At 54.7% G+C, this 20,720-nt stretch overlaps 15 protein-coding genes across 15 annotated transcripts; 6 read left to right on the plus strand and 9 right to left on the minus strand.

Moving 5' to 3' along the window:
* Window positions 1-134: 134 nt before the first annotated feature.
* L969DRAFT_61761 (uncharacterized protein) lies at window positions 135-802 on the plus strand (the record flags this gene model as incomplete). The annotated part of the gene is made up of 6 exons (XM_014712389.1): window positions 135-177; window positions 229-270; window positions 338-436; window positions 492-542; window positions 594-620; window positions 672-802. Coding segments are annotated over exons 1-6 (351 nt in total), but the record flags the coding sequence as incomplete, so codon positions are not given.
* A 68-nt stretch (window positions 803-870) lies between these two features.
* On the minus strand, window positions 871-2,889 carry L969DRAFT_48513 (uncharacterized protein; the record flags this gene model as incomplete). Its single annotated transcript, XM_014712390.1, has 3 exons — window positions 871-2,555; window positions 2,612-2,759; window positions 2,812-2,889. 3 exons carry the CDS (start codon window positions 2,887-2,889, stop codon window positions 871-873), a joined length of 1,911 nt encoding a protein of 636 aa, XP_014567876.1.
* A 152-nt stretch (window positions 2,890-3,041) lies between these two features.
* Window positions 3,042-4,564, minus strand: L969DRAFT_49634 (uncharacterized protein; the record flags this gene model as incomplete). The annotated part of the gene is made up of 4 exons (XM_014712391.1): window positions 3,042-3,364; window positions 3,413-3,597; window positions 3,650-4,065; window positions 4,118-4,564. 4 exons carry the CDS (start codon window positions 4,562-4,564, stop codon window positions 3,042-3,044), a joined length of 1,371 nt encoding a protein of 456 aa, XP_014567877.1.
* A 221-nt stretch (window positions 4,565-4,785) lies between these two features.
* On the plus strand, window positions 4,786-6,160 carry L969DRAFT_433405 (uncharacterized protein). The gene is made up of 9 exons (XM_014712392.1): window positions 4,786-4,999; window positions 5,229-5,294; window positions 5,354-5,463; window positions 5,513-5,670; window positions 5,720-5,754; window positions 5,803-5,817; window positions 5,867-5,899; window positions 5,947-5,988; window positions 6,037-6,160. The coding sequence occupies exons 2-9, from the start codon at window positions 5,273-5,275 to the stop codon at window positions 6,099-6,101; spliced, it is 480 nt and encodes a 159-aa protein (XP_014567878.1). The 5' UTR covers window positions 4,786-4,999; window positions 5,229-5,272; the 3' UTR covers window positions 6,102-6,160.
* On the minus strand, window positions 4,889-5,092 carry L969DRAFT_94327 (uncharacterized protein; the record flags this gene model as incomplete). The annotated part of the gene is made up of 1 exon (XM_014712393.1): window positions 4,889-5,092. One exon carries the CDS (start codon window positions 5,090-5,092, stop codon window positions 4,889-4,891), a length of 204 nt encoding a protein of 67 aa, XP_014567879.1.
* On the minus strand, window positions 6,037-6,709 carry L969DRAFT_87195 (uncharacterized protein). The gene has a single exon (XM_014712394.1). The coding sequence runs from the start codon at window positions 6,592-6,594 to the stop codon at window positions 6,220-6,222; it is 375 nt and encodes a 124-aa protein (XP_014567880.1). The 5' UTR covers window positions 6,595-6,709; the 3' UTR covers window positions 6,037-6,219.
* Window positions 6,710-6,802: 93 nt separating this feature from the next.
* L969DRAFT_94329 (uncharacterized protein) lies at window positions 6,803-8,855 on the plus strand (the record flags this gene model as incomplete). The annotated part of the gene is made up of 3 exons (XM_014712395.1): window positions 6,803-8,272; window positions 8,332-8,744; window positions 8,795-8,855. 3 exons carry the CDS (start codon window positions 6,803-6,805, stop codon window positions 8,853-8,855), a joined length of 1,944 nt encoding a protein of 647 aa, XP_014567881.1.
* An 11-nt stretch (window positions 8,856-8,866) lies between these two features.
* L969DRAFT_94330 (uncharacterized protein) lies at window positions 8,867-9,453 on the minus strand (the record flags this gene model as incomplete). The annotated part of the gene is made up of 2 exons (XM_014712396.1): window positions 8,867-8,944; window positions 8,992-9,453. The coding sequence occupies 2 exons, from the start codon at window positions 9,451-9,453 to the stop codon at window positions 8,867-8,869; spliced, it is 540 nt and encodes a 179-aa protein (XP_014567882.1).
* Window positions 9,454-9,485: 32 nt separating this feature from the next.
* L969DRAFT_23713 (uncharacterized protein) lies at window positions 9,486-10,410 on the minus strand (the record flags this gene model as incomplete). Its single annotated transcript, XM_014712292.1, has 3 exons — window positions 9,890-10,410; window positions 9,793-9,840; window positions 9,486-9,748 (listed from the first exon to the last, which is right to left on the minus strand). The coding sequence occupies exons 1-3, from the start codon at window positions 10,188-10,190 to the stop codon at window positions 9,486-9,488; spliced, it is 612 nt and encodes a 203-aa protein (XP_014567778.1). The 5' UTR covers window positions 10,191-10,410.
* Window positions 10,411-10,569: 159 nt separating this feature from the next.
* On the plus strand, window positions 10,570-11,019 carry L969DRAFT_94332 (uncharacterized protein; the record flags this gene model as incomplete). Its single annotated transcript, XM_014712397.1, has 4 exons — window positions 10,570-10,648; window positions 10,699-10,789; window positions 10,839-10,952; window positions 11,001-11,019. 4 exons carry the CDS (start codon window positions 10,570-10,572, stop codon window positions 11,017-11,019), a joined length of 303 nt encoding a protein of 100 aa, XP_014567883.1.
* On the minus strand, window positions 10,957-12,535 carry L969DRAFT_74266 (uncharacterized protein). The gene is made up of 5 exons (XM_014712398.1): window positions 12,184-12,535; window positions 11,965-12,128; window positions 11,633-11,914; window positions 11,478-11,583; window positions 10,957-11,426 (listed from the first exon to the last, which is right to left on the minus strand). The coding sequence occupies exons 1-5, from the start codon at window positions 12,265-12,267 to the stop codon at window positions 11,100-11,102; spliced, it is 963 nt and encodes a 320-aa protein (XP_014567884.1). The 5' UTR covers window positions 12,268-12,535; the 3' UTR covers window positions 10,957-11,099.
* Window positions 12,536-12,693: 158 nt separating this feature from the next.
* Window positions 12,694-14,463, plus strand: L969DRAFT_17188 (uncharacterized protein; the record flags this gene model as incomplete). The annotated part of the gene is made up of 2 exons (XM_014712233.1): window positions 12,694-13,831; window positions 13,880-14,463. The coding sequence occupies 2 exons, from the start codon at window positions 12,694-12,696 to the stop codon at window positions 14,461-14,463; spliced, it is 1,722 nt and encodes a 573-aa protein (XP_014567719.1).
* Window positions 14,464-15,190: 727 nt separating this feature from the next.
* Window positions 15,191-17,519, minus strand: L969DRAFT_82123 (uncharacterized protein; the record flags this gene model as incomplete). The annotated part of the gene is made up of 2 exons (XM_014712399.1): window positions 15,191-16,456; window positions 16,512-17,519. The coding sequence occupies 2 exons, from the start codon at window positions 17,517-17,519 to the stop codon at window positions 15,191-15,193; spliced, it is 2,274 nt and encodes a 757-aa protein (XP_014567885.1).
* Window positions 17,520-17,851: 332 nt separating this feature from the next.
* L969DRAFT_17190 (uncharacterized protein) lies at window positions 17,852-19,378 on the plus strand (the record flags this gene model as incomplete). The annotated part of the gene is made up of 3 exons (XM_014712234.1): window positions 17,852-19,033; window positions 19,091-19,184; window positions 19,230-19,378. 3 exons carry the CDS (start codon window positions 17,852-17,854, stop codon window positions 19,376-19,378), a joined length of 1,425 nt encoding a protein of 474 aa, XP_014567720.1.
* Window positions 19,379-19,391: 13 nt separating this feature from the next.
* Window positions 19,392-20,714, minus strand: L969DRAFT_103200 (uncharacterized protein; the record flags this gene model as incomplete). Its single annotated transcript, XM_014712400.1, has 1 exon — window positions 19,392-20,714. The coding sequence occupies one exon, from the start codon at window positions 20,712-20,714 to the stop codon at window positions 19,392-19,394; it is 1,323 nt and encodes a 440-aa protein (XP_014567886.1).
* Between the last annotated feature and the right edge of the window lie 6 nt (window positions 20,715-20,720).

Here is a 20,720-nt window from a genome sequence, read left to right on the forward strand (position 1 = left end):
CAATCGGCTCATGTGACCGGAAAGGCTACAGCATTGCAATTGGTGTGGTGTAGTCCTTTGTACTGCTTGTGGACTACTCTAGTGAGTGAGCGTCCAGCGCCCGAGCAATTGAGCCAAATCGAGTCGCGTCCCTCGCTTCCTCTGACTTGAGCTGACTACCCAGCGATCGTTAAGATGGTAAGCGAGTTATCACACTGCTTGTCATGCGCAGTTGACACAGAAGTGCAGCTTCCGGACTCGCTACTTCAAGCAGCGCTAGGGAAACCTATGGCAAGTCAGACTCTCACCTGAATCCTCCGCTCAGGATGCTCACGACGTGGGTGGATGCCCATTGCAGCTCGTAGAGCTCAAGAATGGCGAGACTTTTAACGGCCATCTGTCAGGCGCAGACAACTTTATGAATCTCACCCTCAAAGAAGTCTACCAGACCTCTGCAGTCCGTCCACAGGCTCGTCAAGTATGCAAAGCTCGGGGCTGATAAACTGGAGCAGAATGGCGATCAGTTCTGGAAACTGCCAGAATGTTACCTCAAGGGTCACATGGCACGTCGCTGAGCGTCTGGTCACCCTCAATTGTAGCTTATGTGCGAGCAGATCAAATACGTTCGAGTGGCAGACAATGTGACTTTGATGCCGTACCGAATCCAAAATTCTGGCTGAACGCTTGTGCAGGTACTCGACACGGTCAAAGAGCAAGAGGCAGAATTCAGAGCACGAGCAAGTACGAGAGGGAAGAGACCGACCGGACCAGTCCAAGGTACACGAGGCGGACGAGGGGGAGCAGCACAACGCGGCAGAGGAGGAAGAGGGAGAGGTCAATAGATTTCTCTAGCTGTGCTTGCTCTATCTGTATGTATCATCATGCAACTCGTCACTGATCCAACAGCATCTGCCAAGCTGTGTTTAAATCTTCTATCTGCGCACCCTGCAGTGCAGCGAGAGCACGATCGTGAACGAGTGAAGCTGCTTTTCCGTCGCCCTGGACGGTGTAAAGCTCGGCAAGATAGTCGAACCATTCTGTCACAGTCGCATCTGCATGCTGTGTCCTCTTCTCGTGCAAGTAGACACGATTGGCAGGATCTTGCTCGAACTTGAGCGCGATCGAGTAGAGCGACAACGTTGGCAAAAGAGCGCGATGCAAGTCAGCATAAGTCTGGCGACGCTCTTTCGCGGTCTGTGATCGCACGAGAGACTCGTAGAACGGATGCAAGATGGAGTCGCGTATTTGTAGATCGCTAGCTTTGAAGAGCTGTTCGCGGCAGGCAGCCAAGACCGATGCGGGTGATTCGTCAAGCTGTTCGACAAGATCGTCCACCCAGGCTTGCCAGATCTCGGGCGAGGCAGGCAGTTGTGTGAGAGCGCGTCTTATAGCCGCCGACATGTCGCCTGACTGGGCGCGGACGACATCGAACCAGGTGAGCCAGATTCGTGGATCCGCAGCCAGTCGGGCATCCTCAAGATGTAAGCTGGTCAACGATCGCCCGTATTGACTCTGTTGTAGGTAGAGTCGGCTCGCACAGAGGACGACCTCGACAGTGGGACTGCTGTCCATCTTGATCAGCTTGGCAGCTTGTGTGCAGAGATATTTGCGCAAGTCGTCATCATTGATTTCGGCATAGATGCCAGTCAGCCAACGTGCATAAGCATCTAGTCTGGCAGCACGAGCAGGCGATTCGATGGCGCATGCTCTTGTGAAATTCTGTATAGCTTTGCCCAGGGCGGTGACGAGCCCTATGCCTGTTGCGGTGATCTGCGTGGACGGTCGGACGAGAGCCTGCTCATCAGATTCGTCCGTTTCCATGAGGTCATCTGCCGGATCGTCGGCAAGCGGATCATACAGTGGTGCCGAACATCGCATGACAAGACTGTCGATGGGCTCGGCGTCACCCAGTGCAGAACTGCGCTCGTCCAGTGCATTCATGAGCGTTTCCCGCAATTCGAGATTCGATGACCGGATGAGATCGCGCAGAGCGAGGTAGACAGGCGCAGTGACTTCTGCTTCGAATGCAGCGAAAGCCTGATCGAAGATGAGCGAGAGCAGTTCACCCTTGACGAGCGCTTCTTGACCCATGGCTTCCTGTCTTATACTATCTTGAGTCGCGTCGGTCGATAGATCAGGTACGTCGATGTGAGATTGCTCGGCGTTGTCAAGAGCATCGATGCCGAGCACGTCCCATCTCTGTCTCATCTGTTCTGCATAGGCCATCTCTATCCTGCACCACTCCGACCAGACAGAGACCTGATGCTTATTGAACCTCAGAGCGCGAAGTAGCAATTTCCTAGCAGCCTCGATATTGCCCCCGCCTTGCTCGTGTACGTCGCCGTCCCATTCCCACCGAGCGGCGATGATCCAGAATTCGGGAAGGGCGGGATGAAGGGAGATAGCTGCACCAAGGACTTGTGAGACGAGTTTGGGCGACTGGTGAGCAATGGCGGTGTCGATGTAGGCACGCCAGAGTGGCAGATCTGCCGGGAACTTGCGTGTGGCCGCTTGGAAGAGCTTGAGACAGTGTTGCTTGATAGAGTAGTCAGACAAGCTCTGCTGCCGCTCTTTGCCTGTTCGGTCGGAACAGAAGTCAGAAATCCTCGTCGGCGTGGACGTGTAGACGCACCCTTGCTACGCCTCGAGCGCATGAGACGCAGCTGATCGAGTTTTGCCTCATAGTCGATATAGTCAAGATAGTCTGAAGGCTTCGTTGTCCTTCTGATCAGCCTGCGCTCGTATTGAGTCCGTCTTTGCACAATTTCATTGATTTCCCTCTGCAGCACAGACCCGTGAGTCTTGTGAGCTCAGATTGCTGGCAGTGCAGACCTTGGTGAAGAGCTTGCGCTGCTCCAAGTCTCGGAGCTCGGGCAGCAGTCGCTCGAGCGCCAAGCCGACGTTGTCCATCTTCGAACTTTTGCCAAATTGCTTTCATCTCGAGACGCGCGCGCGCACACAACAATGCAAAGGGGTGACAACACGGCGGTCCGTCGATACCATCCCGGGAAGAGTAGAGCTCGGGGCGAACGATGCCTCACCAGTATGTGCGCTGCACTGATCTAGTTCGTCCTCCGCTTGGTGCAAGTCCAGAAAGCGGCAGTGTAGCGGTGCTGCATTAGCATATCTGCCGAATCAGTGTACATCGTCTCTATCATCCTCTCGTTGGCCATATCGAAGCCGATCGAGGTGATGATCCTCTTGAGATCGTCCAGTGGCATCTCGATCGAGGTCTCCCCGGGCGTTTGTTCGAAATGCCAGAGCAGAGGACCGCAGTTGATCCAGATGCCATCGTCGGCGAGCAGATTGTGAATCGTCTCGAGGTACTCGATGACGTTCCTCGCCGTATCGATGAAGAAGCTCGTCAGGATGGCGTTCCATTGGCCTGGTGTTCATCAGCGACGTCTGGGCTGCCTGTACAGCGCAAGCATACCTCGTGCTTCGGCCGTGCCGTAGATCTCGACAAAGTCGCCAGCGGTCATCGAAAAGTCAACAGGAGGCAGATCGCTTGGCAAGACGTCCGGTAGTCTGACGGGCTGCAAAGCAGTCGTTCGTGCTGGCAGGTTGCTCAGACTATGCGCAAACGGATAGATGGTATGCTGTTCCACCGCATCTGAGCTGACCCGTCTGTCAGTCTTGCATGAGCATCATCCCGATCGCTGCGACTGACTGGTTGAGCAGATAGTCTGATGCGAGCAGCATGAGCATAGAGAACTCGTTCCCTTGCGCACTGAATCCACGTTTTGCTGTTTCCCATACGAGTCGACCCAGCCCAGCACCGGGCACCAAGCAATGTAGTCCGGTGCGGGTAGGCTCTGATGTGTGCACAAAGTGGGCTTCGAGCGCTTCGAGCATGGGATCGTATACCGCTCTCCGTTCTCGCGCGCCTGCAGAGCTCCATTCTCTTGCAAATTGCTTGAGCGTGCTTCTCACTTTCGAAGCGTCTTCTCGGTTGTGCGAGTGAGCATGGCTTGCCTGCTGCTCTTCGCTGCCTGCCGCGCCCTCGCTGATAAAGATGCCTTCACTCGCGGTGTCCGCTACGAGTGCAAGGAACCGTGCATTGGCAAGTATGCATCCGTCAATGTTCTGCACGCTCAAGCATGAGTCAGACCAGCTTATCGCTATTGCACAGGCTCACCTTGATGAGGTCCTTGTGCGGTTGACCGAGCAGATCCTGGTGAGCGAGTGAGAGCTGATAGAAATCTGATCGACGCTTGTTGTTGCTCGTCAAGGCTTCCGGTCTGTAACGCCGGAGGGAAGCAATGACGGCGCGGACATGGGCTTGCTCGGTCTCCTCGGCCGTCTCCATGCCATACCTCGCGGACTGCTCGGGCTTGCGTGACGCTCGTGACGGCGGCGCGCGCTCGACTGGGACGACGGGCGGCGCTGCTGCAGGTGGCATGACTTCAACTGTACCAACATGGCTCATGACCAGACCAGATCTCATGCTCGCTACTCGGTGGTCGCAGGCGAAGCAGAAGGCAGTCCATCGCATGCACACCTCGTCTCGCCACACGAAGAAGCGCTTCATCTCTGCGCCAAAATTGAAAGGCAACCATCCATCTCGCGTTCGGCTCGATGTCATGCACAGTAGACGCAGCGGGCCAAGTCATATGCAAGATGTTCTAGTCAGATGGCGAGGAGCACGATCGAAAATAACGCTGCTATTGATGTGATTTTTCCTGCTGGCGGTCTTACATGTCGGCTCGCTTGCCCAGATCGACAGTCCGTGTCCACGAAGCTTTGGCTAAGCCCACACGAGCAGGCTAGCAGTCATTGAGCGTGACCGGCCTTCGGAAGCATGGTCCTCGGTCCATGGCACCCAGAGCCTTGACACACCGATCCGAGACGGGAGGTTCTGTACCGACAGACACGGTATCCTACGTCCGAGCCAGACCGCTCGCCGCGGCTAGCGTCTTCTGCGTGGCGAGTCGTTGAGGAAGATTGTCTTGAGGTCGCCAACTCGAATCGGGGCTGGTCGAGCCGAGTTGAGCGGCCGAACTTTGGGTCGCGCCTTGCTGTACGTGTCGTTCGGATCGGAAAGCGCACCGTGCGAGTTTCTTCGTGATCGTATTTCGTCGCCTGTGACACGTGATGTCCGATTCGTAACCATGCTGACAACGTCGAACAGGCTCCTATCATTCCCTGCACTACACGTTCCTCCATGACATTTTCGTTCTGGCCTGGTCTGCCGTCCAGCATGATCTACGTGTTGCTGATTCTATTTGGTGCTGCGCTTGCCCTGGCAGATGACTCGTACTACTACGAGTACGACCCCAAGCATACTTATGCCATGCGCACCTATCGTGTCCAATGTACGCCTACGCTGCTACGATCCGACAGGTCGACGTTGATTTCCGAGAGCCGTTGACAGGGGGCGTCTATGCCGATTGCAAGGGTGTTGGCGATATGTACCTCCAGAACGCGTCGGTCGAAGTGACGGTCTACCAAGAGAGCGCTGCGTCGTTGCCGGAAGCTCGGTTCGCAAGTGCCACCTTGCTCGCTGCTTCCCAGCTGACATGGCATCGCTTAGATGAATCCCATCAATGTGACGGGCCTATCCGTCAAGGGGCAGCAAATCCGACATGGCGACTTCAGCCGGGTCTTGGTCTCGTTGACGACCAAAGGCAGTGAGGCAACTTCCCCTGTACATTCATGGACAGATCGATCGAGAGCTTGCTGTAAGATCTGGTATGTCTGATTCTTGCATCACCAGAGAGCCGGCTGATTGTATTGTCAGGTACAATACGCGCGTCTGGCTTCATCTCGAGAAAGGTGGGCCACCAGTCGTCTTTTGTTTTGAGCCGACTGATACATGAACAGAGTTCTACGACCACGGTATCGCACTGCTGCTGTGGCCGTGATCGAGCTGATCGCTCGTGGACAGACACCAGCCTCGTTCGAGCTTTCTGCAGTCCGAGTGTGTCACGTCTGCTCGACCGTGTGCTCCCCTGACGAGGACCGCAGATCGGCGCGCCGAAGCTTCACCAACATGTACAGATCCACCTGGTGAGTCGACACTGTGTCGTTCGAGCTCAGGTTGACACGGCGCGACAGCCGGAGTGTCATCTTGTCATATCGCGTTATCCACGCTTGTGGCGTATGAAATCAGCGGAGAGTAGAGCTTGCGGGACAAGAGCGCAGATGACATTGCAATGTGGAATGCTAGATGATGAGGGCGCGCGCTCCTGCCTTCTGTCCGACTCTGATGCGCGTCTATGCGCGGTCAGTGAGAGGCGATCACGTCTTTGCCACCTTTCTCTGCTTGAGGGCGGCAAGTTTCTTGAATCGCCTCGAGCACGATGGGCAGGCTCTGATCGTAGCAAGGGAACGTGAGCGGTCGCAAACGCAGGCCAGAGGGTCACCCCACTTTTGTCGAGCCAGTCGATCTCGTAACGCATTGACCGCCTCGACGAGGGCATCGTGTTCTTTGATGATCATCTCAATCTCCGCATCTAGCAAGTCTAGATCGTAGCTGAAATCCTCATCGCACGAATCTCTGTTCTTCTTGCTCGCTCGCATCTCTGTTTTCGAGAATGAGACGCATAGGAGTAGGACTGAGGGGTAAAGAGAGCCTTGACTCCTGCATCGAGCAACGCAGCGAAGGACCGCCATGTTTCTTCGTCGACCATGCCGTGCAGCAAGAAGATCGATGCTACACGGATGGCGCTACCGATCTGGAGGAGCACAATGCATGATTCCGTCTTGTGTTATACGCCGGCAATCGACTTGACCGTATGACAACAGTCGCGCGGTTCGTTGACCTTTCAGCCGATTGCGACGAGGGCTGCATTGGTGGGGTCAGTACGATTGACGATGAGCGATGCTCAGACATAGCTTTGCACGCATCAGCTCACCAACACTCACACGCATGGCTTCGACGCTCGCAGCAGCACCCGCACAAGCGCCATCATGGCAAGCATGGCGACTCAATCCTCCTTGTCTCGTTCCAGCGGAGAGCAACACGATGGCTTCGCAAGATGCTCTGCCGTGCTTACCTGTGCCTGAGCTCAGCTCAACACTGAACAAGCTGCGCGCTTCGGTTCGTGCACTTGCAAGGACAGACGACGAGCTCAACACGACGCTCGCTAAGATCCAAAGCTTCGAGACGAATGAGGGGCCCAAGCTGCAGGAGAAGCTCAGAGAGAGAGCTGCTGAGCGCGATCAGCGCGAAGGGAACTGGATAGCAGAGAGCTGGGACACCAATGCTTACATGGCCTATCGCGACTCTGTCGTCATCAACGTCAGCTACGCGTTCGGCTTCAAGAAGCTGCCGCAAGGCGACTCTGCCTCTGCGCCCAATGATCCGACGTATGTTGCTGCTACCATTGCACTCAAAGCCCTCGAGTTCTGCGATCAGATAACGAGCGGCAAGCTCCAGCCTGACAAAGCTGGCGAGGCTGCCCTCTGCATGGAATCCTACAAATGGATGTTCAATGCCTGCAGGATACCTGCCAAGCCGGCAGACTATGCCGTCAAGCTCAGGGAGGACGATCCGAGCGGTCAGCATCTGATTGCCATTCGTCGGAATCGGTTCTACAAGATTGCATTGAGTGCAAACGGCCAAAGACCCGGTCTTGCCGGTCTGCAGAAAGCGTTTGCAGCTGTCTACCAGGAAGCAGATCGCTCCGCAGTGATGCCGCCCGTAGGTGCTTTGACGTCTTGGGACCGCGACAATTGGACAGACGCAAGAGTAGAGCTCATGAAAGATCCGGGCAATTCTGCCACGCTTGCCGAGATCGAACGGGCTTCGTTCGTCATCGCGCTCGACGAAGAATGCGCCGGCTCGTCTTTCCAAAATAAGAGTGACGATATCGTGGCAATGAGCCATCAGATGCTGCATTCCGATGGGAAGAACCGCTTTTTCGATAAGCCGCTCCAGTGGATCGTGCGAGATGACGGCGAGGCAGGCTTCATTGGAGAGCACAGCTGTATGGACGGAACGCCTACCGCCCGTATGAACGACTGGCTCACCCATGATCTTCTGTCGCACAAGCTAGCGCCCGGGTCAGATGCAAGCACGCAAATCAGCCCTCCGACAGAAGTCAAGTTCGCTCTCTCAACCATCACGATGGACCACATCGCGCAGGCTATACAAGCGCACGAAAAGAACGTAGCAGACAACTGTACGGTTGGCTTCACTCTCTACCGGCGTTACGGCAAGAACCAGATCAAGAAGCAGAAATGCTCTCCCGATGGCTGGACACAAATGACGATGCAGCTTGCTCATGCGCTCACGGAGGAAGGCCAGCTCGTCGGAACGTACGAAGCTGCAATGACGCGTCGGTTCAAGGCAAGGCTGCGCTACTGATCTGTTTGCTTGACAGAGCTGACGAGCATAGCACTTTGCAGTTAGGTAGGACGGAGACTGTACGTGTCTGCACCGAGCAAGCGGTGAAGTGGGTCAAAAGCATGCTCTCAAAAGATGCATCGGACGACGAAAGGCGGCAACTCTTCCGTGATGCGCTGGCGCAGCATGGCAAGGATATGAAGGACGCTAGCGCCGCTCAAGGCATCGACCGACACCTCGTCGGGCTGAAATGGTCTGCCGATGGCAATGTGCCTGATTTGTATTCGGACGGTCTTTACCAACGAGCGGCAACTTGGACGATGTCAACATCACAGATCTACTCCCTCAACTTTCACTGCTATCTCTGGGGCAGGGTCGTTCGGTATGGTTTTCCGTATATGATTCATCCCGATAGCCTTCAATTCACCATCACGGGCGATAAAGATGCGAAGACTCAGGAGATGGTCAGGAATTGGTATGTCTCGTGCATTGCCGAGGGAGCATGCTCACTCTGGAGTGGCGCAGTGGTGTGGCTGCGGATATGGTCATGGATCTGTTCGAGCGAGCGCCGTCCGCCAAGTTGTGAGGTACTGGCTGTCACCAGACGACAATTTCTTCCTCAAGCGCAAAAGCATCGACCGCGGCAAAGTAAGCAATACGCTCGCGCTGCACCTTCTGCACGCTGTCAGTCAATGCATGAGTATGCAAAGACGAAGAATCACCTGTGTCAGCGCCTTTATCTTCGCCATCGCTGGGATTGCCTCCTGGACCTTTGCCTTCTCTTTGACTCGTTGCAACCGCCGAGCAAGACGGCGCTCATGCGGACGCAGCTCGTACTGATCTCGCAATGGCGAAGCAGACGACAGGCCATCTGGAGACGAGGAAGAGGACAATTGCGTGCTGCGTGTGAAGCTGCTGATCTGCGAAGATCGTTTCCTGGCGGGCAGGGATAAGCGGACAGTGCGGTTCCGCAGAGGTGATAGCTTGTCTGAGCTTGTCGATGGCGAGAAGATGTCGCTCGAAGTCCGCTTGGGGGTGCTCAGGATACCCAGATTGGCTACAGGCAGAGGATCCAGTCGGAAGTTGCTTGGCGTGTCATCCATCAGCCGATGAAGATGCAGACGAGCCTGAGACTTCGTTCGCCGATTGTTCTTGCTATGCACACTCAGCTTGTGATCGCTCATTGCGCGGAAGGATAGAGAAGTTCGACGACGCGCTACAACAGCATAAGGGTGGCGATGAGGGTAAACACGAGAAGGCCGCTAAGGGTGATGTGCAGGGCCAACTTCGTAGCTGCTGCTACGACGATTGTCGAAGACATTGCACTGGGGCCCGATGCCGTGGTTGTTTCGATGTGAGCTAGCGTCTCGCTTGCGGGGGTCGACACATAGACCGACGTGGGAGCAGAGCCAAAGGATGAGACCACGATCGGCACTGCGCATCCAGCTCTACCGCCTTCTCCTCCACCGGCAGCACCTCCTAAAAGCTTGTCAGCACGTCCGCGGATCGCACGTTCAACTGACCGCCACCGCCACATGAACCACCTGGATTGTCTGAGCTGCCCGATGAGCCTGCAGTGAAGTCAGCAGGAACGAGTGCATGCATCTGATGATGACGAACCCCCATAGGCTAAAGTGCCATCAGGGACAGGCACTGTTACGTCTGGAATATCAATACTGATGTCTGCGCGCTTTGCGAGCCCCGCGATTGTTGAGCGGCCGGGAGTATCTTCAAGACTCGGGACTGGCTCGAACGAGCTGATATTGGCCCATCCATATTGCTGGGACGAAGTTGTGGCTGAGCGCAGAGTCATGATGCAGAGCAGGCTGACCTTGAGATTTTTGCGAGATTGGTGAAATCTTTGCGAGAACATGCAGAGGAGCGTCAGCGCCGCGGCGACTGTGAGAAGGGCGGATCGCATCCTGCTAGAGAGCTGTCGTGGATGCGGAGTGACATCATACCGAGGGAGATTGCTTCGAGCACAAAGGTCGAGGTGTCCTCGACGCGATGCTTGTAGCGCGCATCACGCGACATCGTCACCACCATGCCTTGTGCTGTGCAGACACCTCACATCTGGACCTCCTTCATGCATCAGCGCTTGCTCGATCGTCTCTCTCGCTATGTCCCAGCAGAGTCTTGTCCGTGCAGCGACTTTTTGCTTTGCAGCGAGTCGTCAGCCCAAAAACACCCTTACCCCTCGCGACCGTGTCATAGCAGCCGTCGCACGTCGGCAAAAACCTTTGCTTTCATTGAAGTACAACAAGAAACCAGTGATCCGCGCGTAAAGTCGAGAATACAGCATGACAAGCCTCAGAACCTTACTCGTCGGCATACTCGCTTGTGTCATCGACGCCTCTGCGATCGATAAGCAATCCGTCAGCACGTTGTCCTGCGACAATACGATCGACTTATCACTGACTATGAAGCAGTTCTTGGTGATCTTCATGCTGTCGTCGCATGTCCTAGCGGAGGTCTCTCGCGCTTCACGAGCTGCCACACATACCCAGAACTTGCCTGCATGTGAGTTTACATCCCGCCAGCGCACGTGCGGAGCTGAGTCTATCGGTAGCAACGGCCTCGTACAGCGCACCAGCGAACAAGCGGAACGCGTGGGTGTACCTACAGTCGTACATTGCTCTGACTATCGCACGCCAATGCATTGCGATACCGCACCTTCAGGCCGGTGTGCTCTCAAGACTTTCATACATTATCCTTGCTCATGCTACAACAGCTGCCCTGTCTACACATGATGGAATGTCGACCAATACGGACCGTGTACGGAAGAAGAAGAAACTGCTTGCGTATGCGCACAAAGATGCATATCTGAATTTTAGACCATGTCGTGCATGCCGTTGCCAACAGGTCTCGCTTGACGACCGCCACCGCGCTTTTCTAGTGGGTTTCTGGACGAATACTCGCTGTTGTGTGATTCGTAGTTGCGCATCTCCATATCGCCATCTGATCGACTGGAGCCTGCATTAGATTTTGTACGCGTGTTTGTGCGTGTGGTGGCGACGCTCGGCGCGCCAGGCAGTTCGGGCGAGTCCTCCATGTTTTGCGAATCTTGGCCCGGCGTGAGTTCCCAGTAGTCGACATATTTGAAGAATGAATAGAATGCGACTGCAATGAGTGAGCCAATTCCGTCGCCGACAAAGTACTGCAATAAGCGGGTCAGCTGGCACGTCGGCCTGCCTGTGACAATACGCACAATCCAAAAGTCAGACTTGAAGCCAGTGACGACAGCAGGTCCGAAATTGCGCGCAAAGTTGACAGCGGCGCCCGTGTAAATGACTGCCCAGAGATGGATCGCGAACCTTTACGATGCGTCAGCACATGCTCTGTTTGCAAGGAGCAACATCGTACAGTGTAAGACCGATAGCGACAGGCGCGAGTGGCGTGGCAGCATGTTTTTCTACCGCTACGAACATGACGGTCAAGCAAAGTGCTGCTGTGCCAAAGGCCTCGATGAAGATGCCTTGCGCGAGACCCACGCCGGGCGATAGCGTGGAGGTGACCATCAATGGGCCTGGCAAGAGGCCCGACAATAACGCGGAAGCAATGATCGCGCCGATAATCTCGGCGAAGACGTAAAGCACGAATCGCAACGGCGTGAGCACGCCGGTCAAGACGAGCGCTAGTGCGACACTGAGCCACGCGGTCAAGATTGAGCCAATCGCGGATTGAGGGGCGCCTACTTGGGATTGCAGACACTGCCGGTGACGCGAAACCAGATGAAACAGGTGAAGAGCAGCGAGAGACCCATGCTAGTCGCGATATAGAGAAGCTGTTCGACTGTTAGGCCACTTGGTGGAGGATTGCTGTTCATCTGGGCCAACGCGGCCGCTTGAATGCCTCCCAGCTGAATCGAAATCCATTGAGCTCATCTTGCTCGGATGGACAGAGACGCAGCTCACGCCGAGCAACAAGAAGATCGTAGTCGCGAGCAGTTCGCCTGAAGCGGCAATCACGTCTGTCAGCCATGTCGGTCGTTCGCCCATGTCGTGTGGCAGGCTTTGCGTGCGAAAGTCTTCGAGGATGAAGATGAGGGCGTCATGACGTGCGGCCAGATCGTCATTATGCGCTCGAGAAAAGAGGGCTGATCGTCTCCCAAATTGCTTGTATGGTCCAGATCAATTCGATGCAGCCGAGCTCAACTGTTCTTCTTCGATTGATTAATGGCTGAGCCGGAGACCAGGAGAATGAGCATGTCTCGCCGATGGACTGTGGAATCTTAATGAAATCGCGATAGATAATCATCGACTTGTCTCGGCTGCAATCGAGCGAGGAGCGTGGCCGCGCGGTCGATGCGGGGAGATGATCAGATAAAACTGTTGTCGAGATCTCTCGGGATGTTGTGACACACGGCACCATGTCCCTCTGCATCTTGCACGTCACGCCAATTCTCACTCACTCATTGCCTGTCCATGAACATCCTTGCGTGGCTAAGCTTCGTTCTGCCCATTGTTCGCGCCGGCTACGCGCCCAAGACAGTGCCTTGTCCGACAGCGGCCCTCGTACGCACGACTGGCTTGACGCCAAGCCAAAGCTTGAGCACCGAGGAGACTGCGTACATCCAAGCGCGACAATCAAGCGTCCTGCCACTGCTGTGGTCGCAATACACCGAGGCGACCAGCACGGGCTATGCCTCCGCTCAATTTGCAAATAATTGGCCAAATCTGGGTATTGCTGTCAGTGGAGGAGGCCTTCGGGCAGCTCAATTCGCCGCTGGTGCTCTTTCTGCTTTCGACAATCGCAACGCAAGCGCCGTAGCCGCCAAAACAGCTGGCGTGCTTCAATTGGCATCGCGTATGTCAGCTTTGTCCGGAGGCTCGTGGTTTCTCACGTCGTACCTTTCGCACGATTTGCCGTCTTTGCCTGCCCTGGTCTTCGGTGACGACAAGATCTCCGGCTGGCAGCTCGACGTACCCCTCACTTCGCCTACTCTGCAAAAGCGCTCATTGTTTACTGCTGCCACGCACTTTCTAGACAAAGCCGGCTGGTATCGCGCGATGTTCGCTGATGTGGCATCCAAGCTCGCTGCAGGCTTTCCTGTCAGCATCACCGACTTGCTTGCACGTGCCCTCCAGCGCTTCTCGCCCAACGACGCAGACCGAGGTGCATCCGACACATTTTCGACCGCTCTCAAGGTGACATCATCATATTCAAGTCATAGAATGCCTTACCCGATCATCGTACTCAATGTCCTGAAAGATGGTCAGATCGCAACAAACGAGAGTGATCCGATCTTCGAGATCACGCCTAGCGAATTTGCAAGCTATGACAACGCAGTGAGCGCAGCCATTCCTACCAGATATCTCGGCAGCAAGATGGACACAACAGGCAAGCCAATCCGCTGCGTGACCGGCTTCGACAATCTCGGCTTCGTCGCAGCTTCGAGCGCGAGTCTTCTAATGGAGAATGTGCAAAGTGACCTCAAGTCCATTCCGCTTCCTTCCGGTCCACTTGCAGACGCTCTCAGGGCACCTCAAGCCTTGACGGCGCGCTATCCGAATCCTTTCCGCGGGATCAATATCAATACAAACCAGGAAGCAGATGACGAAGGTAACCCAAGTGTGCTGATTCCGAAACGGACGCTGACAAATTATACAGTCTTGTCGATAGACGATGGAGGCATGAATGGCGAGGTGATCCCACTATGGCCTCATTTGATGCGTGCTCGCAACACGGATGTCGTTATTGCGCTCGACGCCTCGACGGGCGCATCGAGCACCACATTTCACCCAACAGGCGACTCGCTGTTCGCGGCAGCCAATCGTGCGCAATTGTTGAACGACCAGGTCTCATTTCCGCCTATGCCGTCGTCTGTCGATGCATTTGTCAAGGCAGGCTATGCTAATAGGCCGACATTCCTGGGCTGCGAAAGCAAGTTTGTAGTAAAGGCAGGTGACACCTACCCGTTGATTGTCTACATCCCTAATCGTCCGATCGGCACTGGCACAACGACAAATTACTCAGCCTTTGATCTACAGTACACCCTTGCGCAGCAAACTGTCTTTTTCGATAGCGCGCACGAGATTGCGCTGAGCGGTATACCAGGCGCAGACGGATCACGCGACGCTCAGTGGGGTGTATGTCTGGCCTGTGCTCTGCTTGATAGGGCGCGCGCAAGAGCCAGTGTGCCTCGTTCGCCGGTCTGCTCAGCTTGTTTCTCACGCTACTGTGCGGTCGTCTAGACGCCGTTTGACGCATTGCATCAGACCTTTCGTCGCTACGTCCACTGACTTTTCGACATGAGCATGACGACAAGCTTTCCATTTCAGAAGTATGAGGGCAAGCCTAGTACTGTTCGCGTCACAAGCCCTGCTAGCATGTGCGGGCCGCATTGTTTGGCTAGCAAGTGGATGGTTCGAATTGAGTTGCCCATACGGCGACTGGCAACTGTGCGTTGCTTTGCTGCAGACTTCTGTCTCGTTGACGAGTAGGAAGCAGTGGCGAAGTCACCACCTGTGGATGGTATGGCGACTTCAGTCTGCACTCGTACGAGCAGATTGACGAGCAAGGAACAAAATACGGACTTCTTGGGGGAGGATCTGATAACAAGCTGCAATTCTGCCAAGATCGGAGGGGAAGAGACTCGAAGCATCATATAAGACTCGAAGAACGGCCTGCACCGAATGACTGCGCCGAGCATAACGCGCCACCTCGTCACCACGCGAGATAAAATTGCATATTCAAGCGAATGCGCCTGATGCTGGTAGTGATAAGAGTGCACAGCCCCGGGTTCCTTCGCAACCGAGATCAATGACTGTATTGCCGATCCAGGTCGGCGAAAAGCCGCTATATTCGAAGCACACAAAGTAGACGACGCCGAATAAGGCGATGCTGCTCATGAGTGCGGTATCAAAGACATATGCATACTGCATATACTGGTGAGCATGAGTCGGACGCTGAAAGCAGAAATCATACCTTTTGCCACCAGGGTAAGAAGCGTCCCTTGACATAGACAGAGAAGAACCACGCAACTGGCAAGGCGGGTGCATATCGCGAGAGATTGAACGGCGCCCATCCCATGCCCCCACTGATCATGACAGGAACATTGACCTGGCTCCAGATGCTTTTCGGGTAGCGCTTCGACAAGAAGTAGACTGGAAATGGCAAAACGAAGCCGACTGGGAAAGCCCAGAGTAAGGCCGAGTAGCGCTTACCGAAGCTGTACAGTCTCTGAGGGCCGACAGCGCCCCAAACCAGGCTCGAGGTGAAGAAGGTCTGATAGCCTGGGCACGTCCATCGATCCGGCTGACCTGGCGTGCACATGTCGGGAATTGCGGAGACTTGGAAGGCAATGACGAGCAGGCCAACAAATGCACTGAGCACAGAAGCGATGACCTGTGCTCGAAACATCTCGCGTGGCGGGAGCTTCATATAGTGTCCTAGCTTGAGATCGCTTGTGTATTGTATTGCTTGAGCAGCGGTGACGAAGCCGTATGCCTTGAATATCATCAGCGCTAGCGGATTGCCAGGTACCGCATAGCCTCCTACGAACTCTGCCAATACGTTGAGCGTGACTTCAATGTTGGTCGAGGCAGCGATGATGCCAATAGGAATGAGAAACACGCCCGACAAGCCGAGAGCGAAGAAGACGCTCCAGAAAGGTACGCCGGTTGAATATACAAGCTGGCATACGATCGCTAATATGACCGAGAGCACCAGAATGGTAAGATACCAATAATGAGGCACCTCGGGATACGCAGTCATCAGGCGATTATGCAAGTCGGTCGGTCGAGCGACACGTTTCCGGAAAGAGATTGACCGCCAGGCTTCTTTGAGCTCGGATCGGTGATTGAGGAAGACATACGAGAGCGTGGAAGCGTAGACGGCAAAGTAGGCAGCAAAGACCAGACTGTTCGCAGATGACAGGTAGATTTCTGAATAAAACTCGTATTTTGCTGGATCAAGCGTGAAGTTCTCGTCGAGCACGCGACTGACATTGTACCGATTTGCAAAACGATCGAAGAGCTGATTCGAATTGATAGGTAGGTACTTTGTATTCCATACGTTCGAGTAATAGACTGGCACGATCAGCAGCAAGCCAAAGACGACCATGCCGATCACCAGATTGACGATTGCAGAAAATGGTGTCACGATGGCGTCCAGAATCATATTGTTCCAATCGAAAGATGGCAGCGGATTGAAGCCGAGACCAGTGATTGTGCCGCACCATAGCACCTGCAGAACTCCGTATCAGCGTCGCGTAAGGGCAAAGCGCTTTGACTGGGCGTACCAACGAGGCATTGTTGGGGGCGAACCATGTAATCCAAGACGTCGTGCCTAACGCTTTGACAAAAACGTCGGGCAAGACCCAGTAAATCCCGTATGCAGCAAAGACGAGAGAGAAGAGTCTGAGTTTAGACATTCGCCAGCCATTTGCTACTGTGTTTTCGCGAGAATGGAAGCTCTGATTGAGAGCTATCGTCGAGAGCGACGCAGGCCAGATCATGCTAGCGGGATAGACAAGCGTGTTGCGCAGGACACCGGCAAGGCCAAGGCCAATCATTTGAGTGGACAGTGCGAGTGAGATCTGATAGAATATCTTGTTGGCGCGTGCGTCATTGAAAAATACAGGCAGCTTTTGCACGAACAGAATATCAGTAGCATACCCTCCCAAGCCGCCGAAGGATACGTTCGCCATGATGGTGATGAGCATATGCTCTTTGCTGTTGAAGGGACCCGGATTGAGCGTGAACCTCCAGCCGAATATTGACCAAACGCGCGTCGGTAGACTGGCAGCCATACCACAGCCAATGGGATAAGATAGTATTTGTGCTGTAAATGTATTGAGTGCGATGCTAGGATTGCGGGCGGAGAAGAAGACATTGACAGCAGTACCGAATACCGCAAACGTGAGACCGATCGCATAGGCGCGAAACGTGCCAACCGGTATATTTGGATCATCGCTGTCTGGCACTACGGAGCGCACTTCGACATATGGCGAATGGTCGATAAGCTGCTCGTATAGAGTCACGTCTTCAACAAGAACATCAATACTGATCGGGGCGCAGTCGAGAGCGGCTTCGAGTCGCGCACGCAGGTCTTCAGGATACTGTAAGTCGCGCTGGCTCGTAATGAGAGCTGCCGCGAGCTTCTCGCGAATTGCAGGGGCAAGCTCGACGCGCGGCTTCTCGTCTGACGTCGGGAAGAGTTCTGATGTGGCATCGATGACTTTTTCTGGGGCATGCTCGCCGACGATCTCCTCGACGCGCACTTCGCCATCAATGGTAAGCTCTTCCATACTGATTGCAGCACGGAGAGAGTAGCGTTCTCATCTTGATAGGCTTGCATGCTACTGGGACGGCGCTAGCCTGTAGCTTGAGAATAGGCTATCGCTCGAGCCTTTCCCCGACGAGCACGCACGGTCGCTGGCAAGTCAGGGGCAATAAGATCACAGAGCGTGTCTGAGCGCAGCGGGAAGCGGTTATGAACAGCGACTAGGAGAGATGGACAGGGTGATGATTCATTTGAATTTCGATGATAAATGACACAGATCACGTCACGATGCCCCATACGGCTGAGATGCGCGTGAGATGAACAAAATTTTGTAGCGACCGCTACGCTTGCGCTGATATGGAAGAGCCGCGTGGACGTCATTCGGCCTCGCATGAAAGCGTTGAGCTCGAGCAATTCGATCTGGCAGCTTATCAAGCGCGTAATCTCGACATCGAGTCGTTGCCTTCTTCTCGCGAACAATCCCCCTCGCGCTCGATGACGAACAAGCCCGTCTATGAACCTCACAGCTCATCAACAACTGCAAGAACCTCGTTGAGCAGTCTGCATAGTACCACGCAACTGCAGAAGGCCAGAAGCATGCCCGACGATTTCGGTCTGCTCGCGACGAGTTTTGCGCTCATTGCGCTCGTGGGCACAAACGATTCGGCGACTGGATCCGTGCTGGAAGCGATTGCACAGCACTACGGTCTCTCCTATGAGCGTGTATCAACGGTGTTTCTGGCCAACGTTGCGGGGTACTTGTTCAGCTGTCTGGTGACGACCAAGTTGACCCATTCTATCGGGTTTCGGCATACTTTGATACTCGGCGCTGGCATTCTTGGTGCATCTTCATTGCTCATCAGTCGGACGCCCCCTTTCTACGCTGTCATTATAGCACTGGTCGGCTTTGGATTAGCAGGCGGGCTACTGGACTCCGCACTGTCCACGGTCATCGCGCACAAGCAAGGTTCGGGCAACCTCATGCAGTACATGTATGCCTGCTTTGGCATAGGAGCTTGCCTTGCGCCTATCATCGTGGGCGGGATTCTCGACCGAAAGCTAAACTGGTCGCTGTATTACTATGCGCCGATGGCAGCTTCGATCATGCTCAGTATTGCGATCTGGTTCACGTTCAATGGCTATGTCGAGCCTCGTGACGAGGGGGATTCGTCGCTCGATGGCTCAGGAGTTGCAAAGCGAATGCTTGCAGCTTGCAAGAGCAAAGTTTTGCTCATTGGTGCGATCATGATGGCTTCATCGTTTGGCATGACAGACTCTGTCAGCGCATGGCTCGTGTCGTGGCTCACAACCGAACGCGACGTCTCTGCCGCTACATCTCGCTACTATCTGTCTGCCTTCTGGGGCGGCATCGCACTCGGACGAACCCTGCTGAGCCTGATCGCAGCTGCTGTCGGACTCTCGGCCAAGTGGCAAGCAGTGTCGTACCTATCGATCTGCTGCGCCTTGTTAGGTCTAGTGTGGTTAATCCATGTCATCGCCGTCGATGCCTTTGCCATTGTTATGCTCGGCATCTTTATGGTCCGTACAATTCTGCGCGTTGCTCATGTGTGCATCGCCTGATCTGCTACATTCCAGGGGCCAATAACGCCTGCGGTGCTAGCACAGATATCTGCAAGCTCTGCACCGTCACTCAAGGGTAGCGTCGTGTCGCTCAGCATCGCAGTAGGCCGTACGTCTCCTCAATTCAGATGGAGCAGAGCTAACAATCAAGCAGTCGCCGGCAGCGCCATTGGACCTCTGGCTTACGGCACACTGGCAGAATCGACAAGCTTAGCTACTCTACCGCCTTTTATGATCGGCATCTGCGTCTTCTTAGGCGCGCTGTGGCTTGTCTTCCCAGCTCGTTCAAGACGTGACGACTGACGAGCTCCATGTATTATACACGACCTCTTCGCATCACAACTGGCGATCCGGGTCCGCTCGACGGGGCAAAGAAGGTCGCTTGTCTCAATCCTTTCGGTCTTATGGGCTTCACCGTCTCTTGAGACGTTTTCTTCCGCCAGATGCATCGCAAGAGGAAGCGAGCCGTCCGAAAGATCAGGCGACACGCACCAGCAATCGGTAACTTGCTTGCAAGCCACGCGCAGGCACAGACCATTGCCAAAGCCGTCAAGAGCGCTGGCAGGTTCACAGCGAGATGAAAGACTTGCAAGATCGTATCGATCACGGCTGGCGCTCGCCATGTACTTGCAGCCACCGAGACCGATTCGAGTAGCGTGTGGACGCGCGCGATATGCTCTACCTGCGCTTCTGTCGACGTGCGTAATTGCAGCGAGGTTTCTTGCATCGTTTGCAAATGAGCAAGAGTGTAGCCTGCCAGCGCGTCGAGCTTCGTCATACTCTGTAGGTGAGTATCAAATAGTTGTCCGACATGCGCAACAGAGGTCAGAATGCCGCCGAGTGACAGCTCTAGCTGCTGTCCCTGCCGATCTAGCGCGTCCAAGCTCGCAAGGTGCGCTTGAGCAATTCGAGCGATGACTTGCTCCATCTCCGTACCCGCACGATTCATTAAGAGCGATAAATTGTCACTGAGATGTCGATGAGATTCTGCCGCTATCGACGCAAAGTGAGCCATACGAGCGTCACTGGATTGCAAACTCGCAGATAAACCAGCAGCGTATGCGTTGTCTCGATGCGTTAATGCCAGCGAAAGATCTTGCTGTAAGTCACCAAAGAGCTGCGATGCTGCCTTTGCGAGTCCCGATTGTAATTCCTGCATCTCTGAAAACCGCGACCGTGCTTGCTCATTGAATTCGGCGCGTTCTTGAGCAACAGCAGCCAGATCCCTCGATGCGGTTTGGTAGAGCGACTTTGCATGCTCTAGATCTCTCCAGCGATTATGCGTTGAACATGAATGAGCTACGTCTCTCGACCACACGCTGTATGTGGCCCATTGCTGGGGTGATCGACCGAGAGCTTCGATGCAGGACTTGATGTTGACATGATGTGCTTCACATTCTCGTGGGATCGAAAAGGCTGCTGACCGTAGTTCGCACAAGGTCAGCTTGATGGCTACTGACTGCCGGGCTGATTCGTCGTCAATGGCCAGAGCCGAACAGGTATTGAGATCGAGAGAGCAGGGCCCATGGGCGTTACTATCGCTGACCAGCTGTACGCCATGCGTGGCGGGTGCCGTACTTAGGCTAGGCCGCCAAGCCACTGCAAGGCTTGCCTGGCCCAGCAGACGAACCAATCGCATGCTTGA

Source organism: Mixia osmundae (genome assembly GCF_000708205.1).
Source record: "Mixia osmundae IAM 14324 unplaced genomic scaffold scaffold_5, whole genome shotgun sequence".
NCBI classification, from domain to species: Eukaryota; Fungi; Basidiomycota; class Mixiomycetes; order Mixiales; family Mixiaceae; genus Mixia; species Mixia osmundae.

What these genes read in the sequence shown, in the direction of transcription:
- L969DRAFT_74266 (XM_014712398.1), bottom strand. Translation starts at nt 12,267, where the DNA reads ATGGGCGAACGACCGACATGGCTGACAGACGTGATTGCCGCTTCAGGC. An exon ending in GGCAGTGTCTGCAATCCCAA is followed by an intron (nt 11,915 to 11,964) that starts GTAGGCGCCCCT and finishes CGCGTGGCTCAG; the next exon opens with TGTCGCACTAGCGCTCGTCT. An exon ending in TCAAGTCTGACTTTTGGATT is followed by an intron (nt 11,427 to 11,477) that starts GTGCGTATTGTC and finishes CGCTTATTGCAG; the next exon opens with TACTTTGTCGGCGACGGAAT.
- L969DRAFT_87195 (XM_014712394.1), bottom strand. Translation starts at nt 6,594, where the DNA reads ATGGCGGTCCTTCGCTGCGTTGCTCGATGCAGGAGTCAAGGCTCTCTT.
- L969DRAFT_433405 (XM_014712392.1), top strand. Translation starts at nt 5,273, where the DNA reads ATGCGCACCTATCGTGTCCAAT. An exon ending in GCGCACCTATCGTGTCCAAT is followed by an intron (nt 5,295 to 5,353) that starts GTACGCCTACGC and finishes AGCCGTTGACAG; the next exon opens with GGGGCGTCTATGCCGATTGC. An exon ending in AGAGCTTGCTGTAAGATCTG is followed by an intron (nt 5,671 to 5,719) that starts GTATGTCTGATT and finishes TTGTATTGTCAG; the next exon opens with GTACAATACGCGCGTCTGGC.